Here is a 25839-nt window from a genome sequence, read left to right as displayed (position 1 = left end):
AAAACATATTGCCCGTATCCTGAAGTCCTTACTCAGACAAAGCCTGCACAGGGATCAATCGATTCATTCAGGATTTAGGTAACTATTTCTAATATATTCTTGAAATAGAGACCATTTAACAGAATGCAAAGCCATTTTTTAGACATTAAAATCAGCTCAGGACGTCAGAAGAGATAGTGAATGTTTGCCCACGTGAATTGCTCTTTGCTCGGACCACAAAGTGCATTGCAGAGAAGCAAACGCTAATTTTTCTGTGTTGTTGGGCTGCAGGAGGAGACTGGGGAGCGGCGAGCCTCTCGCTGAGCGGGGACAAGGCAGCCCTTGCTGCAAGGAGGTCGTGACATGCACTCAGCCCCGTCTACTTGACAGAACTACTGTATAATAGCAGGGCACTTACCTCAAATCATAGGTTGTGAAAACTGACATTTCCATTCAAATTACTCAAGTAGCCAACTGTTCTCCAGTGCAACTTCTTCTGTAAGTGACACAGTGACAGTGATCCAGAAATTTAACTTGCTGTTGTCTCGTTCCAAGTGGCATTATGAAGTTTGTGACATGCATTAGGAGGATGGCTCTTGGTCACAGGATGTGCTTTACCTGTGTGTGTGATTAAGCGCATCTCCCAGAGTCTAGGAAGCTTTGTCAGCTCAGGGTAGCTGTCCCTGCTATGAATCCTGCTCTTACTGACTCCTCTTCTTCTTGTTTCCTGTTCTGCAAATGAAAAACTATTGTTATACTGAAGCTTTCCTGGCACCTCGCAGCCGCCTGAGATTTTTTAAGTCTCTCTACCCCTTTAATTACTATGGGCAGATCATCTGTTCTTGACATATGAGTGCCTGATGGTCACATTTCTCTGCTCCCTCCTCTCCTCAGGGATGCTTCTCGGAGCCTTTTCTTCCACAGCTAGACTTTCATAGTAAGTTATCTTTTAAAATTCTGTCTAACCTTTTAAGCAGCAAGCCTTTTTTGTTCATAAAATAAGGCAGTAGATTTTGTGATTCAAGGCATTTGCCACATACAGGCTGAAATAGCATACAGTTCTCGTCCAGCCTCCTTTCTGTATTCCTTTATTTAGTGTTTTTGGAGAGTTCGCGTGGCCACTGGCCATTACAGGGCTCCCCAGCTGCTGGTCTGGCTCTGCTAGAATTTGAAATCTCGTTGTCACTCTTAGGGTACAGTTTGATGTTGGGCTTAAAGTGACCCGAGATCACGCTGCCACCAAAAGGGCACTCTTGCCTGCATCCTCCCCTCGCTCCTTCTGCGACCCTCGTGGACCACTGGTAGTCATACAGAAATCAGACTCTACAAGCAAACAAACACGATGTGGATGCAAACACACAGCTGGCAGGGCACAGGACTCTGCTTTCGATGTTTCAGTCAACCATGAAACCGCTTAGTTTTGTGGCGATCTGCGCTCGTTAGATCTGGACTGGTTTTACTCCATTGAGCTGAGATGCGCTCTGGAGCCAAAACCCCACGCGTCTGCAGGTGGATTACCTACTTGCCTTCGAGGGCCCTGGACAAGCCTCCGCAGCTCTTCTGCCACTGCCAAGCAAGACAGCAACATTAAGGTTGGGTTCATCGTATGCTGTGGTTGCACCTTCACTGAGACAGCGGGTGTTCCCAGACCCCTGGCCGAGCATGCACCCGCAGAGCCAGGAGAAATCACCGTGTGGTTGCCGTCGGGCCGTGTTGCTCCTCGATCCCACCCATTCCTCTGCAAAGAAGCTGCAGTGAGAATATGGATCTTACTATCGAGCTTAGTACGCACTTTGTGAATCAAAACTAAAGACGGCCTCAGCCCCAGTCGTGGATCTGAACGTGCTCGAGCTTGAAGACTGTTCATACCTGGATCTAAACCTGGCTTACGGTCATCATCCCTCAAAATTCATTTTTGTAACTTGATAACCAGCAAATAAAACAGCCAGTTATTAAGGAAAATGTAATTACAAAGTTGTGTTTATCTACAATTCTTTGCGAAAAACTAGGCCTCATTATTGCTATCACAGTTAGAAGAATAATTAATGTCAAGTTTTTGTAGTGAATTCATTACCTCCTTGGATAGGGAGTGACTGGAACCATATTTCACATAAAAGCTTTAACAAGAAGAAAAAATTAGTGTGCTACATCTCTGTGAGTTGTCATCCTCATTGCCTGATAGCAGAAGTCAATAAAACAAAGTGCATCGCCTGTTTGTTGAGGCGTATACCATGTGCCACCCATGAAGGAAATCATTCTGCTGAAAGGAAGATTGTTCAACCATTTTCAAATTAAATCCTTGTAGAAACATTGCATCTCAAATACCCTCAATACCGTGTACGACCAATATGCTCGGGGTCAGTTTTTAGAAGAAACTGCTATGCTTGAATATCAAACACGTTTACACTCTGATCCCTTTTCCAGGTTTCTGGAAGCTACTTCTTGTCCCTGCTGAATGCTTCTATTTGGATTAAGTTAGTGCGAGGTATTCACCACGATGATTTTTTTCTACAACTATTTTCACGCCTTCCTTCACGTTGCCCATCCCTCTATCTAAGTCACCTTGTGCACATGGTCACCCATGACTTGGAGCTCAATGTCTGAAAGCAGTGAGAAGCGTTCACCAGGAGCGGTGACGGCTGCCCCAAGCTTTCTGTCTTAAATCTGGGGCCCCGCTACTCAGTTTTCGTTCCTGCGTTTGGACCTGCAGCAGCCCGGCGGTCTGGAAAGGTCTGAGCGTCCATGAGAGTTCCTTCAGTCTTCAGAAATGTTCTGCGATGTGCACGTGTGCAAATACACGTGCCGCGTGTTCGGAGGTCAGTTGGCCATAGCAGAATCGTTCAACTCATTCCTTTTAAATGTGGCTTTATGGTTTTCCACCTGCAAAGCAATGCAACCTCATTTACAGGGTGCCATTGGGTTCGTGTCCCAAATACTGTATATAGGTTTGTTTCAAAGCATTCCCATGATGCGATGGCAGCAGAAGTATAGCTGATGTTTTGACTCCCAGCTTGGAGCTGTTGAGCTGACTCAAAAGATCCTTTTGATACTAAAAATTTCTTCACACATTCAGAAGGGTCGTATCAATGCAAGCAACCCTAGAAGCAGAAAACAACGTGAGGAAACCCGGCCATGAAATGATCTGTTTAATTCCCTGTGATGGATCTGCTTTGAATATAATAACGAAGGCTGCGACCGCTTCAGTTTCTTGATGTGAACCGGCCTCTGGACACTGTTGAAATGTTGTATTCCTGCGAGAGGAAAGACGCCGTCCTCGGGAAGAGCGCTGGAAGAGGAGAGGCCGGCTCTCGCGCCTGCCCGTCGGTCTCCGAGCTGCCAGATAAAACACATCTCTGGCAACGTGCTCTGCTGGCAGGGGCAGCCGTGCCAGGACGCCGACGGGGCCAGCGCGCGCGCAGGCTCCCGGTGCCGCCGTCCCCGCGCCAGGCCAGCGAGCCTGGAGCTGCCGGGGCGTAGCAATGGTGCATCATAGCACCTGTACGGGCTTCTGGTAACAAAAAATAAATAAAAAACGAGCAGTTTGCTGCATATTAAACTGCGAAAGCGCTGCTGCTTGGGTGTTTCAACGCCGGGAACGGCCTTCCTCGAGAAGCAAAGGCTTGGGGGGCGAGCGCCGGTGCCCCTACGCCCATGCCAGCCAGACGGAGAGGGCTGGGGCAGAAGATGCCGCTGAGCAAGAGCCACAGCAATCTAATCATGACCTCTGGTAGTCGGCGAGATCTGTGCGAGAAGCTGCGGCAGAAAGCAGACGCGTCCAGGAAATAATGCCTGCCCAGGGCAGCCAGATGGAGTGGGGATATCCTGACAAAGCATTTATTTTAATAAACGTTCAATTAGAATTATTTCTGTAACGCAAGCATGGCCCAGAAGTAGTATGGGCATTAATAAGATTGCTGAAAGAAGTCAGCACTGAGGTAATTGTGCACTAGCTGAGAGCGACGGTCACAAACAGTAGCCCTGCGACGACGTTTCCTGTAGGGTGCTGTTGCCTGTGTGCGAAGCAGAAAGCGGGAGTTCCAGTTATGCCTGAAAATGATGGGTTTAACGTTCCAGCTCTTTTTTTAACGTGAAAATCCTCCTGTTCTTTCTGTATCTGTGCAACGTGCCCGTAATCCGTAGCTTTATATACATAAATACAGCCACTGAGGAAAAACTCCACTAGATGCTTTTACCTGCAATACAACATATACGCCGTCTCATCAAAAGTTTGTGAGCAGAAATCTCAAATGAACACAAGAAGATTTTTCTGGCTTACGTCTTGATATACGTCCATTTCTGTCTTGATATCACCCCATTTACGTGAGAACCTGAGAGCACATGAATCCCATGTTAAGTCAATAGGGCTCTTGACGTGTCAAATTTTCTATGATGTGCTTAAGCATCGCTATAGGTGGAGTCTTCATAGACGCTTAACTGTCGGTTTTATTTTACTCGTTACAACTTAGTCTTCGTGGTTCTCCGAGTTTGATTGGTTACCAGAACATGAGGTGGTTTAATTGCATTAAAGCTCTTAGCGTATACTTGCGACCTGTGATATTCTTCGTACTGAAGTGGAAACCCGGCGTGAGCGTTACGGGAGGAGTGCACGCTAAAATAAACAGCGGTTGCATGTGCTGATGTCAGGGGTGAACCCGACACTTATTAGCAGAGAGTCTGGAAATGCCAGACCTGAAAAGGTTAAGTTCACTATTTATTTTTAAAATGAGAGACTTGGTGCTTGTCTGGCAAAGTATTATATTGTGCGGCTTGCTTTGGCTTTGTAAAGGTGCTTGGTTTACTCCAGTACTTGGAGCTAAGTGGTTTTCTCAAAGCTCATGTTTTGAATTTCTTTTTTGTACGTACTCAGAGGTCTGGCACCGAGAGCCCCAAAGAGGCCGGCGCGGGCGTTCGCCCCCGGCGCGTCCCGGCCCTCGGAGCAGCCCGGACCTGCTCCCGGCCCAGCCGCGACCCGGTGTCCGTCCGTCCGTCCGCCCGCCCGCCCGCCCGCCCGCCGCGGGACGCCGGCCCGGGCTCAAGGGACGGATGCAAAAGCAGCAGCAGAAAGTGGCAGCTTGTGAGCGTGCCAGCGGGCAGAGCTGCAGCCCTCGCGGGGCGCTGCGGGAGCTCGGGCGCTGCGCCACCGGGGAGACGCGGCCGTGAATTTACATGAGGAACATGCCTCTGCGCGACGCAACATACACTCCTGTTACTTTACAAATGTTGTTGTAAACAAAACGCACGTCAGGCATTACGCACTCGGCAAACACGGGCCGGACGTGAGATAAAAGCCTGGAGTTTTATTTTCGTCCTCGGGACCCTGGCAGCGTTCGCAGATCGCTGGCCGTATTGGATGTCTCTGTGTGCCTCCAGCTCTCCTCTGAATTTGCTCCTGAGAACGGCGGTAATGTTCAAATTACTATGCTAAAACGCGGCGTTGTTGCGTTATTTTGTCCCCGGCGCAAACTTCAGCCGCGTGTCTGTAAACTCAACGTATCTTTCCGGTCATTGCAAAATGAAATAAATAAATAGAGAAGCCCCAAACCCAAGGGCTGGTAATGTAGTATGGCAAGTTAATTCAGGAGACCTCTAACCTTCCAGCCGTCACGTGGCTACTGATTTGCAGCCCCGCGCCGGCCCGTGCCACCCTGGGCGCCTGGCGCAGGGGCCTGGGCCGGCGTCAGCCCTCGCAGTGGACGCGGGCGGCCAGCGCCGGGCGCCCCGGCCGACGCGCCGAGTCCCCTTCGAAGCGGGGCCGCCGCCGCCGCGTCTTGCAAGAGGGCGTCTTCTGTGTCTCGCCGGCACGCTCGAGCGCTCCTGAAGCTACGGGTGACACGGCTGCGCGGGGGCCGAGCGAGCAGCCCGCCGGGGCACAAGGCAGGAACGGAGCCCAAAGCGGCCGCGCCAGCAGCGGCACCTCGCTTCCGGCCCAAAACACTCCTAATTAGCGCTAGACGATACCAGGCAACTGTTGCAAGCCTCCAAAAACCTGTTCTTCCCCCCCTCCCGGCGCCGAGGAGCGAACGAGGACGGAAACGCCGGGCGCGCTGCAGGACGCGCCGAGGGCCCGGCGCGCTCGGCCCCGTGGGCTGCGGCGCCCGCCCCCGCCGCCCCGGCACCTCGCTCCCCTGGCCGGCTCAACCGGCGGGGCGCCGCGGCCCTGGCGCCGGGCCGGGCTTCGGCCCCCCCGCTGCCCCCTCCGCGGCCGAAAACGTCGCCTCTCGGGGAAGAAAACGGCGTCGCTGCAACCCCCGGCGCTGGCGGGTGGAAAAAGCGCTTTTTCCGCCGGAGTGTGCGCGCGTGCGAAAAAGGGGCCTTAAACCGCGGGAAAGACTGACGAAGATGGGGAATTCGGGGACGACGGGGCGCGCGCATGCACGTGCGCCCGCTGGCCGGGCAGCAGCCCCGCTCGCTGCCGAGAGCCGCTGAGCACCAGCCGCGGCTCCTGCCGGACTTTTCCCTGGAATGGGGAAATGTGTAATGAAATTCAACAAGGAAACTGGAAAAACAGCCAAATTGGTGCAGCAAAGTGGTTAATAGGATCATTAGCCTCCTCGCTGTATTTTTTTGGACATTGTGCGCCTGTACCGCGGATCTCGGGAGCAGATTGCGGGAACAGGCTGACAGTTACCAGCTAACTCAGCAGTGCTGGGTGCAAACTGCCATCTTCCTGTGGATTTACAGCTGCCACTTCTGCTACTTCAATTAGTTCTATAGCACACAGATGTTGCTTAAATGTTGCTGCTAATGATACTGCAATAAGCGTAAGATTCATGCCATATTTTGAGGCACGTAAATTTCTCAAGTGGCACAATTAAAGTGGAAATATTAGGTGGGGAGGACTTGGCAGTCGCGCCAACTTGGAAAGCGCACCCGCGACGCAATAATGGGTCAAAAATTCATTCAAGTTTTACTGCTGTTCAGAGTTTTAAAAGACTTTTCACAGTTGAATGCAAAGTAGTAAAAAGCGGAGTATTAGGAAATGAGAACGCTGCTCTGTTATTCAGACATGACTTCTAATTTCAAATTGAAATCACATGCTCACCTCCGCCGCTCCCGCCGCCCCGCCGCGCTTGCAAGGTGCGTTTGAAAGCAGAAAGAACAAATAAAAAGTTGTAATTAATAGCGAACTGATTGCTCCGGGCGCACGAAGGTTCACGATGTCAGTTATGATAGTTTAAAAAAGAAAAAAAAAAAGGTTTCCCAAATCACACGCGGAGACAGCATCAATCATTGCCGACGCCAGATGCAGCCTCCAAACGGCAGCCTGACAACACGTCTCCTGTTTGTGCAGCCACCAAGCAATTACTCTTTCCATTATATCTCCCAATGACAGATCTCCAAACCCAGCGCTGTAAAAATTAGAGTTTGGGCTTACGCACGCGTGTCAGGTCTTAAAAAATAAAATAAAATAAAATACGAAAACTTATCATGGCTGCCGTGTTTACGAGCTTGTCAAAGTGCATGTACATAATTTTCAGCAAAAAATTTCTTTCACCTCATTTCCAATCCTCCCGGATTAGATTTATCAGCAACGCGCTCAGGGGAAGCAGTGGGGAGGGGGGAAGCAGGGGCCGCACGGGCCCCGCGGGCGGACGGGGACGGCGCCCGCAGCCGGCTGCGTCCCCCGGGCGGCCCCGACCTCCCGCATCAAAGCGGCTCCATCCCCGGTTTTCCCTATCTCGCGTCCGACGCGAGGCAGTCGGCTCGAGCCGATGCGAATTGCTCGGCGTGGGCCGAAAGCCCGCGATTTTTTTTTTTTTTTTCTCGCAGCCGCATAGAAAAATTACCTTAATCCCCCAAACTCCTATTTCTGTGCCGCCTATCAGGGCGCGGGGCCGGCCGCGAGCTTAGTGCGAAAGTGGCTTCGCCGAGATACGGGAAAGGCTATTTCAAGTCAGTGCTATATGTATGAAAATCTCCGGGGCAAAAGGGAAATTTCGCTCACATGAAAAGCGCGCCGCAGCCGAAAAGCGTGGGGCGGCGCAAGGGCGAAGCGCCGGCAGGAGCCCCGCGCTGAGCGCAGCCCGCTGCTCCTTCCCAAACCGCTGGCGAAGCTTCTCCCTCCCAAACGAGCGACGGGCGCTGAGCAAAGCCCGAACTCGGGGCTTGGCCGTGCCCTACCACAGCCGAAATTTCATTCCTGGGGGCTGAACGTGCTCGAAGCCCGAGCGCCGTCGTCGAGACGGGAGCCGACGGAGCGGCGCGGAGAAGGGCCCGCGGGGCGAGCGCGGCGTGCGCCGTGGTGCTGCTGCGGAGGGAAACCCGAGAAACCCGACTGCCCTTTGCCTGCACCGCTGGCTGCTGCTCGCGGCCGGCCTCGCGCCTGCTCGCACGCGGTCCGAAGCGGAGCGAAGGGAGAGGCTTTTGCCGAGCTCGGCCCCCGCCGCGGCTGCCGCGTCGCCCCGCTCAGTTATTTGGGGGGGGGGGGAAACAAGATCAAATCACATCAAACCAGAGCAAAGCGTGCTGCGGGGCCGACGCGCCCCCCCCCCCCCCCCCCGGCCCGGCCCCGGCGCCCCAGGGCTCCCGCAGCAAAGCGCTCCAGCTCGACGTATTTCCGGCGCCAGGCGCGTCGGGGGGCCGCCGGGGGCCGCGCGCCCCTCTCCCGCCCCAAGCGAGGAAAACGCCCGCGCCGCCGCCGGGGCCAGCTGAGGACTCCTTCCCGCTTCTGACTTTGGCGATTTGTGTCTGATGTCAGGTACCCTTTGTAAGCTATTATGATATATAGGCCAGTTTCCCCCCCCCCCCCCACTCCAGCCTATGTCCTCTTTCTATTTAGGAATTAATTATGATGCTATCTCGTATAACTCATTAGTATCAATTAATTCTTCCCCTTTCATGATTTTATATAGCTAAATTAGATTGCCTCTCAGGAACTTAATAATCAGCATTGGACTCATTTAGACATAGCTTTCTTTTTCCCCCCCCTTCTCCACCCAGTTTTAGGGATGCTCCGGCTGCACGGGACGGGGACGCGCCGGCTGCGCCCCCTCCGTCCCGCCGGCGTTGTTAAACCTCACACCTACAAAACAAAACAAAACGAAGTTCTCCTTCCAGACGAGCTGGCGGCGAGGGGGACGCGGAAGGGGGGCGCAGGGGCTCGCCCCGCGGGCCTCCTCTGGCCACGAGCCTACAGTTGAGGTTGTTTTAGCATAAATTACCCCCGGTCTCGAGGCCGTTATCGGGATGGCTTTGTCACCCCACTCAGTGGGTTTTTTTTTTTTTTTCCCTAACCCAGAAAGGATGAGAGAAAAGAAAGGGAAGGGGAGAAAAAAGAGCTTTTCCAGGAGGAAAGAAGCAGTCTCCCTTGAGAAAACTGCAGGTCTGTTTTCTTCCGACTTTAGAAAAAAGGCCATTTTTGAAGGCACGTTTTTTTATCAGGAAGGCCTGATATAAAACATTGATTTTAATTATGATTTTTGACTAAAAATGAGGAAAAATATGCTGTCTGGTCAATCTTAATTTTTCAGCATGTCTACTTTTCCTCTTAGGGAAAGAAAGATTATACTCATTACCAAAAAACGTTTACAGTTATTGTTCAAATCTCCAGTTGTTACTAAATATGCACTTCTTTTTGCTAATCAGGGAGCCATCCTGCGTTATTTTACCTATCTGCATGTATATATTCAATTATATTTAATATTTTGATTACTATGCTTTATATTTTAAAGAGCAAATGCTGAATAAAGCCTTCCTTTTGTTATTGCATGAATCGCTGGGCTCTTTTTGGATGGAAACAAGACAGACAGACGTGCTGAGAATGGCACCTCAGCCGCGCGCTCAGTTAACGAGAACTACCTACATGCTGCGGGGTGCAAAAGGAAGCGTTTCCCCAAACTTGTTCTGCAATTAAAGTTAATGAATTGAGATATTAAACAAAGGGCATATTATCTTTAGTGGAAAATCTGAATCGACTCTTTCTGATCACCATGTCCTTCAAGATGTTAAAACTGGTAGATCTTGTCCTTCCACATCTATTCTTTGTTCATAGGTAGGGAGCAGGAAAACACATTTTCTGCTCTTTCAACTCCCAGCCACGTTTCCAGCTTTGAATGACTTAGTCATTAACTGGAACCAGTCGAATACATTGAAACGAAGACAAACTTTTCCATCTTTGCCGAAGTCGCTGCCAAAAAGTTCATCCCTGGAGCACGCGCGGGTCGCCAGCGCCCACTGCGGCTTCTCCCAGCGCGGGGATTTCAGCCGCGTCCCAACGTGACGGGAAGCCACCGGCCGCCGACGCTCAGGCGGCTTCCGCTTCGCTTGAGCTCTTCCCCGAAGTTACGTGTGGGTTTGGCGTCACCGCAGGTTCCTCGCAACCAAAAAGGGAAGCGGCGCATTTTAAATATAAAGGGTCAGGCCTGATTTTCTGAAGCGCTCGGCTGGCCGGGCCCGGCGCCCGGCTGGAGGGCGAGCGCAGCCCCGCTGCCGGCGTCTGAGCTCTCCGCGGGAACGCCGCAGCGCCCCGGCTCGAGCGGGCGGCGACGGCCGACAGACCGGCGGCCTCGGCAGCAGCGCCGGGGCCCGGCGCCTCCCGGTGAAGTTGCTGCGCTGCCCCCAGAGGGTCAGCGATGCGGCGGCGGCGGTTTTGCAGCGCGCCGCAGGCCGGTCTCCCCTGCAGAGCAAGCGTGGCCCGGCGAGGCGCAGCGCCCCCGGCTCCTGCCGACGCCGCTGCAGGCTTTCTGCCTTTCCTCTCCCGCCCAGGTCGCCGCCGTGGCCACGTTTACCCGGGAAGGTCGCTGTCAGCATTGTTCCCACACAGGCCAGGTGGGAACGGAGCCGACTCCGCGCGGAGCTGAGCCCTCGGCCCAAGCCAAAATCACCCGGGACGGCTGCAAGCGGCCCCGAGGGGCAGGACGCCGCGCGCCCGCCTCGGCTCTGCCGCTCGCCCTGCGCCCAGGGCCGGGCGCAGCGGCTCTGAGCGCCCTCCTGCACCCGCAGCCTCAACGAAACGCACCGCGAAAGACTTCAGTTTTTTAGCGTACCATTTTTTCCGTGCGTTCTCCATGCCTTCCTCCCTCCCTCTTCCCTCCGCTCTTCCCACCCTACGTCTCGCTCTAGATGCAGGAAACTTCAAAGCCCGTAAGCTTTTTCTCTCTTTGAGCTGCTATGCAGTAAGGGAGCTGCGCACCGCTGCGATTTGGGCCTGGCTGCAGCAAAGGCGTCTGGCAGCCTAACCACCGCCGTTCGGTCTGGGCTGGGGGGACTGAATGCCTTTATGGTCTTTTTCGTTACAAAAAAAGTTTATCAAATGCTTAAAGTACCTCAAGGCAGAGTAAACACCAAAAAAAGAGTCAAACAACAACCGAATCCTCCGGAAACTTTGTGGGTGCTGAAACTGTGCCACGTACCGCTTCGTGACCCGTGAACTGCGCCCTCTTTCTCAGGTTGCCTCAGCTTTACTGTGAAGTCAATGAACAGGGAAGGAAAAGCATGTAGCAAAGTTTGTAGTTTATCTGAATGTGTGCAGAATCAAAAACTCACGACTATCTGTGTCTGCTGCTAGCATCGCCTGCGAAAGGGCCGAGCGGGGCTGGCACGGCCGCCCCGCGCCGGGGCCCTCCCCAGAACGGCGCAGATTCGCCAACAGCTACTTTCTAACACAGCGCTCAGAAATAAAATTCCATTTGCTGTTCATAACAATGAAATTCAGCATCATATGCGAGAAAAATAGAGATAGTTTAAGGGTTGAATTATTCTGTCATTTATGCAATTAAAAGGTCTATCAGAGTTCATTTTATTTACAACTTTGTTATTTTACGAATGTTCTGAGTATAAGCAAGGACCACTTTTTAAATGACACCCTCCCATAGTAACTGTTTACAACTCGGTATTGCCTGTGGGATTTTAGAAACATTCCTCCTTCACAGGCTATTGTGAAGTTTGTTTGCATATGACTCGAGACTTGGTGCTCGCTCTTCTTTTTCCCCCGTAAAACTTATGGCAGTACATTGTATAATGACAAGTGACCAAAAAAAATCAATTTGTAATCTGATTTGAGGGTTTTGATTTCCTCTGATGAGTTTAAATTTCATTAAAAGCAACCTTATTCAAACATAAAAGAAATCCTTGAAGGGTAAAAGAGGGAATTGTCTCAAAGAGTATAAAGAGTCTCAACTCTTTTGTGCTATTTATTCATTGCGTTAATTGGGAGGTGCCACACGTGGGGGCGGCTGGCAGCTGGGCTCTTATCGGGCCCTGCCATCAGCACCAGGAGGCTACAAAAAGCACAAGGGCTCACATTCAAAAATCGTTCTTTGGCATATTGACACTTCAGTTATCAACAACCCTTATTATCTGCTTAGCGGTGGACCGCAGCTTGCTGGTGACATAATAAGCTACAAATCACTGCTGGTGCCTCTCTGCATTCTCTTAATTGTATGTGTTCGCCAGAAAAAAATTATCATTGGGCCTCTTGTCTTGATGAGAAATTGACATTTTCTGACTGATTATTTGGGCGCGCTATGCGAGGCAGATAAGACTTAGAGTTGTTTTAAAGGAGCGCAGCCATTCTTTCAGAGGCCTCTTTATTGCTCTAGTTGACCCACTTGATGAGTATGGATTTCATGAGGTCTTTTTCAGCATTTGAACTATAAAAGGTTCAGAATGACACCACCCCTTATAGACAAAAGATAACCTTGCCCTTTGAATATATTGATTCTTTATTAACTAGGCTGTTTAATGCAATGAAATGAGGCATTAGATTGAAGCCTATTTCAAGTGCTTTGAATAATCTTTAAAAGCTTGAAAGACTTTAAAAAGCTGCTCTGCCATAATTGCCATATACTTTTAGGGACTCTAGTCCTTCATTTTGATTAAGGAATTTTTATATTTGTATTCCTAAATTCAGTGTCGGCTGACACAACATATTTTCGCATCGGGGCTATTACCAAGTTACAGATACAGATGTGTCATAGGTGGGATATCGCTCCAGGACTTGTCATTCACAGCACCAAATGTATGTGCTTTTTTTTTTTCTTTTGTATTTTCTTTGCATAGACTGTTAGATGAACCATTTGGCTACTCATTATTCAAACCTTTGAAATAAATCCAAAAGGAATAGTGCCAGTAGCCATCGTGCAGATCTTCATCCCTATAAACCATCTTATTTTCAGTAGACTGCATCTGCTGATGCTAGTATTTAAGCATGATACACATACTTAGAGCAAAATGATTGCCAATGCAAAATAAGAGTAATCAGAAGTCCTTTGTATTTGTAACGTATATTTTCATCAAACATAAAAGCTGTGGAAATATTGGAGGACAAAAAAAATGTAGTTAAATGACCTGCTTTTCCTTCTTTGTAAATTGTAAATAAAGTAAGCTGTAGTTGTTATCCCTCATCATCTAACTACCAATACGTACAGAAACTAAGGAGAGAATTAGGTAGGCTAAATTTCACACACGCATACATATAATTACCATTGAGCTCAGAATTTAGCAATGCCCTCTTGAACGCCCTCTGATAACGACGGAATAAAACCCCCAGAACTAACAGGCAAATACTTTCACTGGTCTGGCTATGCATTTCTGTTGTTCAGATAGATAGCCATTTTTCTGTTGCTGTAGAAATACCCTCTCGTCTGGTGGCTACGGGCACACTGAGCTATGCAGGTAGACGCAGGGCACGTGGGCTAGCGAACACAGACCTGTAGCTCAGGTTTAGCATTATAATCGTCTCCCATAAAAATACTCTCTGACTAGGAGGCTTTGAATCATGCCTAACTCTTTATATTCATATTTCACGTACACTGCATATACTACAATCCAAAGGATAAACTATTTGTGTTCAGTATTACAGTCAGCAAAAACATCTGCTTTCTTAACAGCACTTAAAAGATGAGCATGCTCACCGTCAGTGCCACAGCCCTGCATGGGAAACGCGGGGTCATGGTGTGCTTACGATCACTTTTCCCCTCACAGGGTTTTCCAACACCACAGAAAAATAGAAAAAGTTTGCTCTACTCTTATCTTTTTTTTTGCAAAGAGGGTACCTGAGGCACAGGTTTGGTTAAATACGTCACCAAGGCTGAGGAACAACTGTCACTGCCAGACCGTAGCACAGAAGTCCCACTTCTTGACTCCGCTCCTCTGTCCGCTCTCCGGAGCACAGGCTCTCCTGGCTGGCCAGCCGGCGACTTTCCAACCCTGACAAGCCCACCTCGTGGATTATGTTCTGCTTAACCAAGACATAAATATGACTGCTGACATTTAGAAATGAAACCCCCAGTGTGGCTTTTTTGTTTTGTGTTTTGTCAGGTTTTTTTTAATAATCAAACCAGATAAAATTACTAAAAATGAAATTCACAGACAAGAAATACTTTAATTAAATATTGTGTAAAATGAACATTTTTTATACAGTTAAATATATGAAAAAATGTACAGATAAAACAATCTTATTGTAGGGTCTTTAACAGTAAAATCTACCATTTAGTGAAGCTTTCAGTTTGGAGACAATGAAGCAATGAGTGCATTGACTAAGTAATCTAAAACACAAACAGATTGCATTTATGAAGAAACTTGCAAACTTTCTTAACATGTACACGTGACCTCTTCTTTAGATCAAAACCTTACTTAGACAAAATATAACTGAGGCAATTCAGTTCCAAAGTGACTTCTCAGGCTTTTCCACTTAGCTAAGCCTTATTAGTTATCACAAAATAAATGTGCAAGACATTTATCATCTGTGATAGACTGTATCATTCTTTAAAACCCTTTAATAAACGCTTTACTAAAATGTGCATTTTGCCCAGAAAGAAAAAAATTGATCCCTCCTTTTTGGTTGAAAGTTTAATTCTGCTGCAGTTTGCAAAAAGTTTTGCAGTGCTGCATTTGAAAACTATTTAGTGCAAAGTAAAAAAAACTCAACGTTTCTTTCTATGGATTTGGCACTAACAGCCACAATATACGAAGGAGGTCATTCCAGTTTAAAAAGCACAGTCATTTATGGGTCTATTATAAAAAGTTCCATTAAAAAAAACCAATAAACCTAAATAAACAAACCCCAAACATTTAAAAATTAGGTATGATCCTGATTTCATGTGAAACCATTATCTTTTTTAAACAGTGCAGGGTTCAGGAATATGCAGAGTGCAGCAGAAAGGAGACACATAAAGGAGTGATATAATTACACCAGGTTTGTGCTTTTTTCTTTTTTTTTTTTTTTACACCAGAAATCATCCAAATGAAGTAGTGATTAACAATTGTGGTGTAAGCCTGTGATAAAACAGCACAAAAGTTCTTCAAAGAAGTTCACTTTTAAGGCATCAGAGAAGTTAATGTGGCAAACATTTTAATTAAAACATCAGAAGTGAATTTTATTTTAAACTTTAGGCCTCTGAATTTTTCCAGTAAGCACAGTTCAGCTATGTGGCAAAGTCATGGGTGGCAGCTAAAAATGACTTTTTACAATCTTAAAAAAAAAGAAAAAAAAAGGAAAGAAGGAAAAAAAAAAGAAAGGAAGGAAAAAAAAAAAGAAAGAAAGAAATTCAGCCACAAAATAGAGTCATCTTTTTTGTGGCTGTATCACATGCACATATTCTACTAGTATTCATTACAGCCATGTGGCACAATTTTGATTTGACTATACAACAAACAACTTTTTTTTCAAAATTATTTGTTCTGATAACTTAAAAATAATATAAAAATAAACAATGAATTTGACTTTTCCTCAAAAATAAAAAAAGGATGGAAAGTCTAAATAATAGCAACTTTATGAAGTACAAATGAAATGTACGGACACTAATTTATTTAAAAGAAAAACATGAAGGCAACTGTTCTTGGCTTAATGCTATTCTCAGCATCACAATACCAGGCCATGACGAAAACCAACACATACAAGAAAAAATGATGAAAAGCAATATACAAAATTTCAAAGATAAATACAATATTTATAGTTGATATGTTACAAAATAAATTCCCTTAGTGACTGCAAGTGTTTATGTGAAAGAAAGTGTTGCAATGAATAAGACTATTTTATTCCTTATAACCTTCATAAGGAATAAAATTTGCTTTTCTAAATATTTAAGTGGATCTGAAAAAAATTCAAGACAAGTGTATAAATATTTAGCTACAACTTTGGCAAAATCACAAAAGTCTACAATTTTATAACCACATACAAAACACATTAGGGAAGAAGGATCTAGAAGTCAAAAGGACAATTTTCTGGTACAAGAAACATAGACTTCACAGTAGCCTAAGAATGCAATAGTATACAGTGCTAGCAAAAGTTGAAAAAATGTTGCAGATCACACTTGCTTAACAGGAAGCTCTAGCAGTGGAAGTATATTTTTTTTTTTTTACCAACAGACAGTAGCAATTTTTTCTCTGTCAGTGTGCTTGTTGAAGGCAAGAGAATTCAATATCAAAGTTACAATTTCTAACTACAATAAGTTACAAAGTTCCATTTCATTAAGATGAAGTTAAGCAATGATAAACCCTCCCACACCCTCCCCTGCTCCCCAATTTTTTTTTTTTCTAATCATATATTCATCCTTTTTCCAGTTTGATGGCTCATAACCTCCTTGGCCCCCTTTTTTCCACCACAAAAAAATATTTCACATTATAGAGATACACAACCATTGTGAATCTAGTTATGAGTACAGAAAAATGTTCGGAGGCATTTTTCATCAGTGTTTCATGATAATCAAAATGGTGCATCCACAAAGTTTCTCCCAACACATAGCAAGTACTAGACATAGCCAAGACGTAATCAGAAACTTTATACAAAATAGGCGTCGCTTTTTCCTTATTCTTCAGGACTGAGAAATGTGAAAATATGAGAAAAATTCAGTCAATAAAATGGAATTGTTCATGAAGAAGTAGGTTGTTTGCATGTAGATTCTTAATAGTTTAAATAAAATCTTTAAACAAAGTCTTTTTTGTAGCATTTCGATTTGTTGCTGATTTTGTTTGAAGATACTGTTTCCATCAGCATGTCTTAATATACTAAACTTGTCCCCTAAGCCCATCCTCTGAAGCTTGGTGCTACGGTAGGTAAACAAAAGTGACTTTACATGGGTGGGACTACAAGCCCAGACATAGCTAAAAGGAAAAGAGAGAGAGAGAAAAAAATGTTATTATAACTCTCACAGAAGAAGGCACACGTGGTTCAAAACGAACGCAACACTCAACCAAGTAAACTAGGGGCCTTCGTGGAAAGGGACGGACTTGAATCAGGGCCATTTTGAACAGCTCAACCTTTTTTACATAATGACATGGTTGTGCGTAACAGCACTGTCATTTCATATCCGGCTTCATGTACTGGGCGCAGAAGCAGAAAGAAACAACAGAAAAGTGCTTTTCTAACAAGACAGCCTGCAAAGGCTTCACTTTTTAAAAGCCGATTCTGACAACTCTTTGTGCAGAGCATCCTGGCTCCCACATGTGTGATATTTCTCTTAGCGTTTTGTTAATAGCAACATGGGCCAGACTCCCCAGAGACGGGCTCTGTTGACAGCTGAGAAACAACATGGTCACTTCTGGTAATGTCAGACAAGGCCAGCTCACTCACCAGTCAAGGACCAGACACTTCTCAAGTTCCCTAAATGAAAATCTGACTAACCTCAGTTTCTTTCTCCCAGAACTGGGACCGAAGCAGAAAACCTCGATTCTGACACTTTGCTAATTGTACTCTATCATAATCGTAGGGCCGAGTAAGTCAAGGACTCTCTAAGATCAAAGCCAAGTACCGTACACCTGCTTTGAAATCCGTAGACCAAGTGCTATAAAAAGGCCTAAGATTAATATCCTTGACTAGCTATCTCATTTTTTTTAACACTTAAACACTGAGATGCCAAAATCTACTGCTTTTTCCAGTTAACTCCTTGGTAGAAATATAATTTAGACAGTCTTTAATTTTAGTGTTGTTTAATTTTTGTCATAATGATATTTCTCATTAATTTATGTACAACAGATATTAATAAATTTGTTCATGTAGTGATGTGAACTTCAATTTCTCAGTTCATTAATTTCCACAATATTAATTTATTTCAGAGTCACTGTTACAACTTTATGGTTTGCAAGACTTGTGTATGTACACAGTTCTTATGTAATATAATCTCCCATAATCACCAGCAACGCAGCGTAAAAGACTGAATTGTTCTAACTGGCATGATCTGCGCCCCAAGCAATTGTGATTCAGCAGACATCAAAGGCAACTACATCAGCTTGTAAGGACCTATAGTCCATAAAGGACTGGTAAGGGCCTATTTAACTTTAAAATAGATCTCAAGTGATACTCTTAAAACAGGTTACAGTTTAAAATTCTGCTACCTATTTCCCCAATCAGAAGTATTAAATGTGTCAAAATTAAAAAGTTGCAATTTTCCTGCAGATTTTAAACTTCAGCACTGGCAGAAGTTGCAAAGGAACCCTTTCTAATGAAATCATTTGGCTTCCATACTAAGTTTCCGTTAAATCTGCTGCACTCCGCATTATATCAGCTGCGGTTAAAGGAGAAGTTCGTCATGGGTTTACACCTGGTTAACCAGGTTTTTAACCAGGTATTTACAGGTTGAATTCTCTCTGCGTCCCTTTCATGTCATTCTGCTGACAAACAGCTCTGGGGTAACAAGCAGATCTTGAGATCATAAATCCCCCTGGTCTGGCAGGTTTTCAGCCAGCTGAAAAGCTGGCACCACTCGTTTGTGGCTTATTATGTAGTCCCAGGGAAGAGAGGAGTGAGAGCGTTGGTTATAGAGGGTGTATGCAAACTGGGGGATGCAGGAGCATTTTGCACAGCTCTGGGGCCGAACCCAGTCTGAAACCAGACTGCCTGCCAGCATGAGACATAAGCAGGGACCGTTCCCTGGAGGACACATAGCTCAGGAGCAGGAAAGAGGCTGTGAGGTCCACGTAAAGGTCCTCTAGTTTGGACGATTATAAAATCCACGACTGGAGGGCACCCTGCCAAGATCACGTCAGAAACTTATTCTGAGGTGCTGTTATGCTGCAATACAATCACCAATCACTTTGGAGATCAGCATCAGCATCCCCACAGGTCAGCCCAAAATACAGTACCCGCCTACTCTTTTGAGTTCAGATTCAGTAAGGGTCCGTCATCTTGGTCTGTATCCAGATGATGCTGAGACACAAAGGCTATGTCTCGGAGGTTGGCGGCAAGCAGACAGGAGCGTGCTCTGCCAGCACTCTAAGCAAAGTACGAAAGAGCAGGACTGGTCAGGACAGACTAGCTCACTTGTTTCTCCGAAGAATAATCTAGCAGAAAAAAAGTCCAGATTTTTTTTCCAGGAGTTGTGTGCAAAAATCTATTAGTTCATAGCACATGGTTAATGGTAGTAATATAGTGTACTTAATCACAAGTTTATTGTAATCTCATGATTGACTTATGATGTGTGAAAATTTAGGTCGTCCACTGCATACTTTTCTGGAAAAAAAATCTGAATTTCTTAATTTAATCCATTTAGCCATTTTTGTTGAATTCCATCTGTTGCACAATAGGGGAAAAAGCAAAATTGGTGCTCTATACATTTACTTCAGTACTTATTTTAGTAGCAATATTTGACAGTTGTGTATTTCTGCACAATCGTACCACTACATTTCTCTCTGTGCAAATTGATACCAAATGCCTTCTTAAAGAAAAATGGAGTGGCTAGTTTTTTAATAATAATTTTAATAGTTTCATCTGGGGGGAGACCGGAAAATTAAGCAGACTGCAATTTTAAAAGAATACAGAGAACCTTTCGCTCTGCATTACAACCATAAAGTTTGACCAGAGTGCAGTATCTTTCACCATCTATAAAAATAAATTACAATTGAAAACTGAATTTTAAACACATATTGTACTTCCAACTGTACAGTAAGCTCGAACTTTCTCGCTAAAAATTGTACTCCATACCTTATATGTACATTGTTTTAACCAGAAAAAAAGCTGTCTGCCCTGATGAACCCAAACTCTAGTGCCCTGCTTTTAAAAAAATATGCAAGTACTTAACTATCTGAGCACAGGCTATCTAATGGTAGTCATACAAAGTTAACGAGACTGCATTTTTTTGGATAAGGCCCAAAGACCCTACTTTGTAGACTTAGTCATATGAGTGATTCATACTTGCAGTACAACAAAGAGAGGGGTATCTCACTCTGTGAGTTACTCTGCCAAGTTTGGACCCTAGTTATGATGTAAGTTGGCAGAGGATCCATGTATGCACAACAGAAAGAGGAAGGGAGTATGAGTGTAGCAAGAAAGAAGAATACATGTTAGCTCCAGCTGGAATTGCCTGCATGACGGGTGTCCTGACATTTCACTAGTTTGTCTTCATTTTTATTCTTTTTCCTTCCTTGTTAAACTCTGTCTTGGATTTCTTCAGAAAAAGTGAATCCCTTGTTGGGGCAGACCTCTCTACGTTGGCTCTGTGGCAGTAAGTCCTAAAATATAGCGTTTTGGGGGCCTGCCTACTAGTAGCAAGATCTTGTTTCTAGTGTGCTATACTCAAATAGGCCTTGCTTAGTGTAATGTTACCACAAACTAGAACAGCTCTATCTGCTAACCGCCCCCCGCAACCCCTATGAAAAGGTCACCCTCGTCTGAAGGACTGTTACGTGTAGGGTTTTGCCAAGTTCTTATCTGTCCCTGCCTGTTCGCAGTGCTAACAAAGCTTCATAGGGAAAATACGAGGCATCCTGGTCCAGTCGTTTTGGTATGCTGATGCCTTGCAATAGTGTGGTCAACCCACTTTCCTGATACTGGGCGAAAACTAGCCAGCTGAGTTTTATTTCACAACAGAGCTTATGCAGGGAGAAAGCAACAGAACAAGCAATGACAGAGATGATATCCTTCCCTTTGATTAAAAGAACATGTCATCCTTCATTATTCAGATACATAAAACAGGGTTTACCCCCATCCTCCTCAAAGTACATAGGAGCAATAGTGACGACAGGATTTTACTTCTATCTTTACTTGACTAAATAGCTGTGACCTTTCCTAAGGTGCAGATTTTCTTAGCTGTTACTCAGTTCTTTCACCTCTAGCTTTATAATATAGGCTCTGTACCTCAAGATCATTGCAAAACTTTAACTGTATTGGATTGCAGCTCCTGAATTCCATATTTTATTTTAATGTATAAAATGTGCTGATCAGAAAACTCTCAAGGTGCTTGCAGAGTGTTCATAAAGAAACTAATTAAACTTTAAAATGGGCTCAGTGACAACAAATGACTAAGAAAAAAGGAAGAAGGAAGCAGAAATCTCCCAAATAATTATACAGGTAAAATGCAGAGTAAATAAGTGGCTCTTGCATTGCTGGCTTTACTTTATGATGTTTCATGAAGGAAGCATATGACATATTCATTCCAGAAAATGCCTGTCTTGCCAGCCAATTCTAGCTGCAATTCAACTCAACTCAAGGCACTGGTTTAGATCTGCAAGGACAGCTGGGTGAAATGTTGTCATGCTGAAACCTTTCATGAGTTCAGTTTGATTTAACTGAATAGCTTTGGTTGGAAAAAAATGATGGTGCCTCTCTACTGTGGTGATACGGGAACTCACCAAGGATACATCAGATGCAATTTGATTTTTCTCTTCAGCCGAAGGGGACTCAAACCCACATATTTTACCTTCCATTAGAGTACCCTAACTATCATGATACATGGTATTACAGGGTGAGGAAATGTGCGATTCCCCCTTTTGGTGCTGTTCTACTATGCATAAATTATTCAACTTTTTGTCACCAACCTGAGACTTGGTGTTCTAATTATCAGACTAGAAAGACATTCTTGCTATTTTCCCTGGGTCATTTCGTTCAACACAAAATGATTCAGTTCAGCTGTTTCAGTTGGGTGACGAAAATTTTTTTTTTCAGATCAACACTCCTATTCATTTTCAGTTTGGCTTCTTAACCAAAAACCGAAGTATCTGCACAGCCCTAACTCTAAATACCTTCAGATTTTAGAAGTTTCGAACGCCCAGTATAGGTAGGGACAGCTTTGTAATGCAACAGTTAAGATCTCACAGAATGGAACACAGAGATCCTTAAGACTTTTAGCAACGCCTGCAGGATGGAATTTATTATGGATGACACCAGGTCCGCTGGCTGGATTACAATATCATCCAGACAGGTTTAAAGGGATAGTCAGGCCTTTACTGTACTGTCTAAGCCCAGAAAAATTTTAGTCCAGAGCAGTGCTGGGCCTCAATTTAAGAACCAGTTTCTTGACCTGTTTAACAAAGTCAGAGTTGGTTGATTCAAAGTAGTCTACCAGGCATTTATATGAAAAGCATTTTGAGGATGAAGATGTGTGTTTACTGGTTTTCTTGAAGGGGCCAAAGGAAGTTAGCCACCTGATATCTGCTGGGAATTTAGCCTGGAATTGGGCATTTAGCCTGCTCAGGTTCTTCTGAAAATCCTATTTTGCACTAATCTAGATCTTTTAAGCACCTGAAATCTTGAAAATCTGATGGGAAGCTCTTTATTTACATATTGCAATTACAGAAATTCAGATCATCTTACTTTAGATCTTCTAATAACTTCATTTTTTCACAGTAAAGCAATAGCAAAAAGTTAATGAGCACATATATATAAATACCCACTACAGAATAGCTGCTTCAGATCTACGCTGTGTGCGTCACATTTTATTTCACTTTATTTCAGTATTTAATTCTTAAGCTGGTGTTTTTTTAATAAAAAAAGGACACTGTATTATTTCATGAATGGATGACCTTTTCTAAGAATATTGCTTATACACGGTGTAGTATTTAACTTACTGTAGCACAGTAAAGCTTCAACTAAAAACAGATATGCAATGACCTAAATTGTTAATCTAATTATTCTTTTTTTTTTAACATCCATCCTATGATGAAATTTATGTAGCTGGATCCTCAGCCCCTCCTTGACCTGCAAGCATAATAAGTTCTCAGATGCTATGTTTTTTGGACCAAGGCATTCAGAAGTTAATAAAAAAACAAAGGCATGTCCATTTTGAGATACTGGTCTCGAATGGTCTTGATTTTTGGCAGACAGGTAGTTCTGTAGGATTATGTCTCTCTGAAGTACCTTAAGCTACATACCGCAAAACGTAGGTATGCAGAATTAGTAAGCGGCTTGAAAAATCAAAGTATCAGTCTTCATCTGTTTATCTGCGAGTGCCTATTCTGTTACGGATCTCTTAGCAATACAAAGAATAAATAATGCTGCCTTACCCACATCTTAACTACAAAATGTGAGTCACGACCTCCAAGGTAACAGTGTCTGCAACCCTTACTGATTTCCATGAGGTCTGAAGCGCTTCAATTTATTGCACTGTAGAACTAGGCTCATGATTTGTAAAATGTAGGCAAGCAAACCTGTTGAATGATTCTAATGAATCTGACAATATTATCATTCAAATTTTGAAACATACCATAAAAAGTAAGACTTCTTTTGGCATATTTTTATATTTTTCCACAAAAGCTACACTGTATCACAAATCTGCCTGCCCCACTACCAGCGGGTGACCATGTAAACTCTGCAGATGGTTTATAAATTGTTCATTACACTGCCCATATAAAACCACATAGATAAAAAAAGCAGAAGCCTAGAATTGCCTGCCTTAATTAAAATATTTAGTTATTCACATAAGGAAGTAACTAGTTTAGTGCTACAATAGGAGATTGTGTTAGGCCCAGCGGAGCATGCAAACTCAGCGCACAGGTGAGTAGCTCGCTCAAGGGAGGTTAGTTTACTGAGGGAGAGCTTAGCCTGATTTATACTAATTTGACATACTTTAAAATAACTACTACAGCATATGTAAAATGAAGAAATTGCACCACATTATGCTGGAATAGTACTATTTTAAAAGTCCATAGAAATGTATCCAAAAAATGCATAAAGAAATGCAAAGAGTACACAAAAATCTCCAAGAAGCATTCCAGGATACATGCTTACTTTAAAATTTAATGTTTGAAATCTTAAGGGAAAATGCCAGAAAAAAACCTAGTGTTTTCTCTAATGCAAGTATTAAAAGTGAACTCAGATTTGCTTAAGATTTTAGCCTATCATTTGTGCTACTGTATTTTGCATTGCTATGACACCATTTTGACAGCACCAGAAACCTAAAAATATAGTAAGGTACCTTTCTCCAAAATATATCATCATAGCTTTAGTGTATGCACCAAAAAGCAATACACAGAAAAATGAGAGAGATCCAGCTCACCTTGAAGTCCATTTCCATTTGCACTGGTGCAAGATGGTGGAGGAGAGGCTTGGGGCCTGACAACAGGAGCAAAGGCGCTCTTTTGTTTCACTGCAGAGATGACATTGGCAGGTGAGAATGAGAAAATGCCGTGTGTACTGCTACAGTTTGAAGGGAGGGTGACCGAAGAGGCTGCCATGGTAGGGCTTGACGGCACTACTGCAATAAAGCAAAAATAATCAGGACTCAGATTGAGGTTTTCACGGCAAACATGGAAAAAGAGAGTGATAGGGCCTTGCCTCTTAAAATATATATATAAATATATATATAAAAAAAAAAATGAAATGCCTTGGCTTGGCCACTCTCTGGATAACAGGCAAACTCTTTTGTGTTGGACTTTTGTTACAAATTGTGCAGTCCAATTTTTTTTCTATCTGAGATCGTATTATGGCACAAACAGATCAATTTATTATATTCGTTTTTACGTCCAGCCTCCAGAGTCACCCCTCCTTTTATCCAGTAGCTCACAATATAGAAAATCAAAACAATGCAAGTATTTGATTTTGTAGTAAATATGAATCTATATGATGATGTGTTACCAAAAATAGACACTTACTGCCATAAGGAGAGTTAGCTGAGGAGCCATTAAGAAATCCAGGGGAACCTGGTACACCTAGATTGGGCATGCCGGCATTGCCATATCCATTCATGCTATTGCTGACTGTGTTGTAATTGGACTGCTGAGGAGTACTGCTCGGAACATATCCTCGCGGGGAAACACTGCTTGTGTTGCGACTGTAACCTACTGTGTTAGAAACCCCCCCACCCCAAAAAGATAATGTTATTTTATAATATAAACTTAGGGCTGGGGGGTTTCCTCATGCATCATATATTACACAGTTTTAATTGATTGCACAGCTTTGCTCTAAGTTGTCTGTTACTGCCCTATCAACTCTTGCAGTTGCAGATAACCTTATCACGCCAACCCTACTTAAATCATCCGCGAGCACTCTATGTTGTCTCTCCTCTCAGCACAGACAGCCGACAAAAGCTCTCTTCGATCCAGCTGTGTCAGTTTCCTTCACATTTGTCTTTAGTAGCAATTATCAACAGGCTTGATTCCTGGTTTGTAGCAACATACTGAATGAACTTGCAGCCTCTCCAGACCTTCAAATGCCAAAGCTGACAACAACAACTTTTTTGTTGCAGTGATTTAACTTTAAAAAGGCTGTTTCGGGGTCTTCATTTTATGATTAATATTTTTATACTGACAATAAGCTAGTACTTTCATAAGGTGTAGTCATCAGTGAAAACTAATTCAAGACCAAATACAGAATTTTATAAGGCTTACTAGCTTGGAAATGCATTAGAAGACATAATCTTCTATAAGAGGAAACATAGCAGAATCAGGATTTTAAACAACAATTTATTTCTCTCTGAGCAATCAATTTAATAATTATGTTATAAGCAAAAATATACGGTTTTGAACATACCTAATAATCTGGTTTCACTCCTTTCATTAGTATCAAGATTAATTTTAAATGCAATATGCTATATGCATTTTACATTACAAAATGTAAATGAAACGAACTATTACTTTTCTTAGTAACCTATATAAGTCACGCTTATGCTTATACATGAAATATTTAAAAATCACAGACATCAGATTAGATTCATCTGTGTAAATTTTCAAAAAACAGGTAGAGATATGTAGACACGCTTACTTGATACTAAA

General features: G+C 44.3%; 1 protein-coding gene across 12 annotated transcripts in view; it reads right to left on the bottom strand.

Annotated features, from left to right (window-relative positions):
- Positions 1 to 14282: 14282 nt before the first annotated feature.
- The window catches only part of EBF3 (EBF transcription factor 3), a 124870-nt gene continuing 113313 nt past the window's right edge, over positions 14283 to 25839 (bottom strand). For 3 of the 12 annotated variants that reach the window (XM_068951404.1, XM_068951403.1, XM_068951400.1), the window contains exons 14-16: positions 24721 to 24909; positions 24126 to 24323; positions 14283 to 17022 (exon numbers count right to left, since the gene is read on the bottom strand). In XM_068951404.1, coding sequence (XP_068807505.1) covers positions 16991 to 17022; positions 24126 to 24323; positions 24721 to 24909 — 419 coding nt within the window. In that variant the 3' untranslated portion in view covers positions 14283 to 16990. The remainder of the gene's footprint in view (positions 17023 to 24125; positions 24324 to 24720; positions 24910 to 25839) is intronic. The other 9 variants (XM_068951398.1, XM_068951399.1, XM_068951401.1 and 6 more) reach the window with 4 other exon arrangements.

The sequence above is a fragment of the Struthio camelus genome, chromosome 7 (genome assembly GCF_040807025.1).
Source record: "Struthio camelus isolate bStrCam1 chromosome 7, bStrCam1.hap1, whole genome shotgun sequence".
Classification (NCBI taxonomy): domain Eukaryota; kingdom Metazoa; phylum Chordata; class Aves; order Struthioniformes; family Struthionidae; genus Struthio; species Struthio camelus.
Note: the sequence above shows the minus strand (reverse complement) of the source record. Positions and strands in the feature narration are given on the sequence as shown.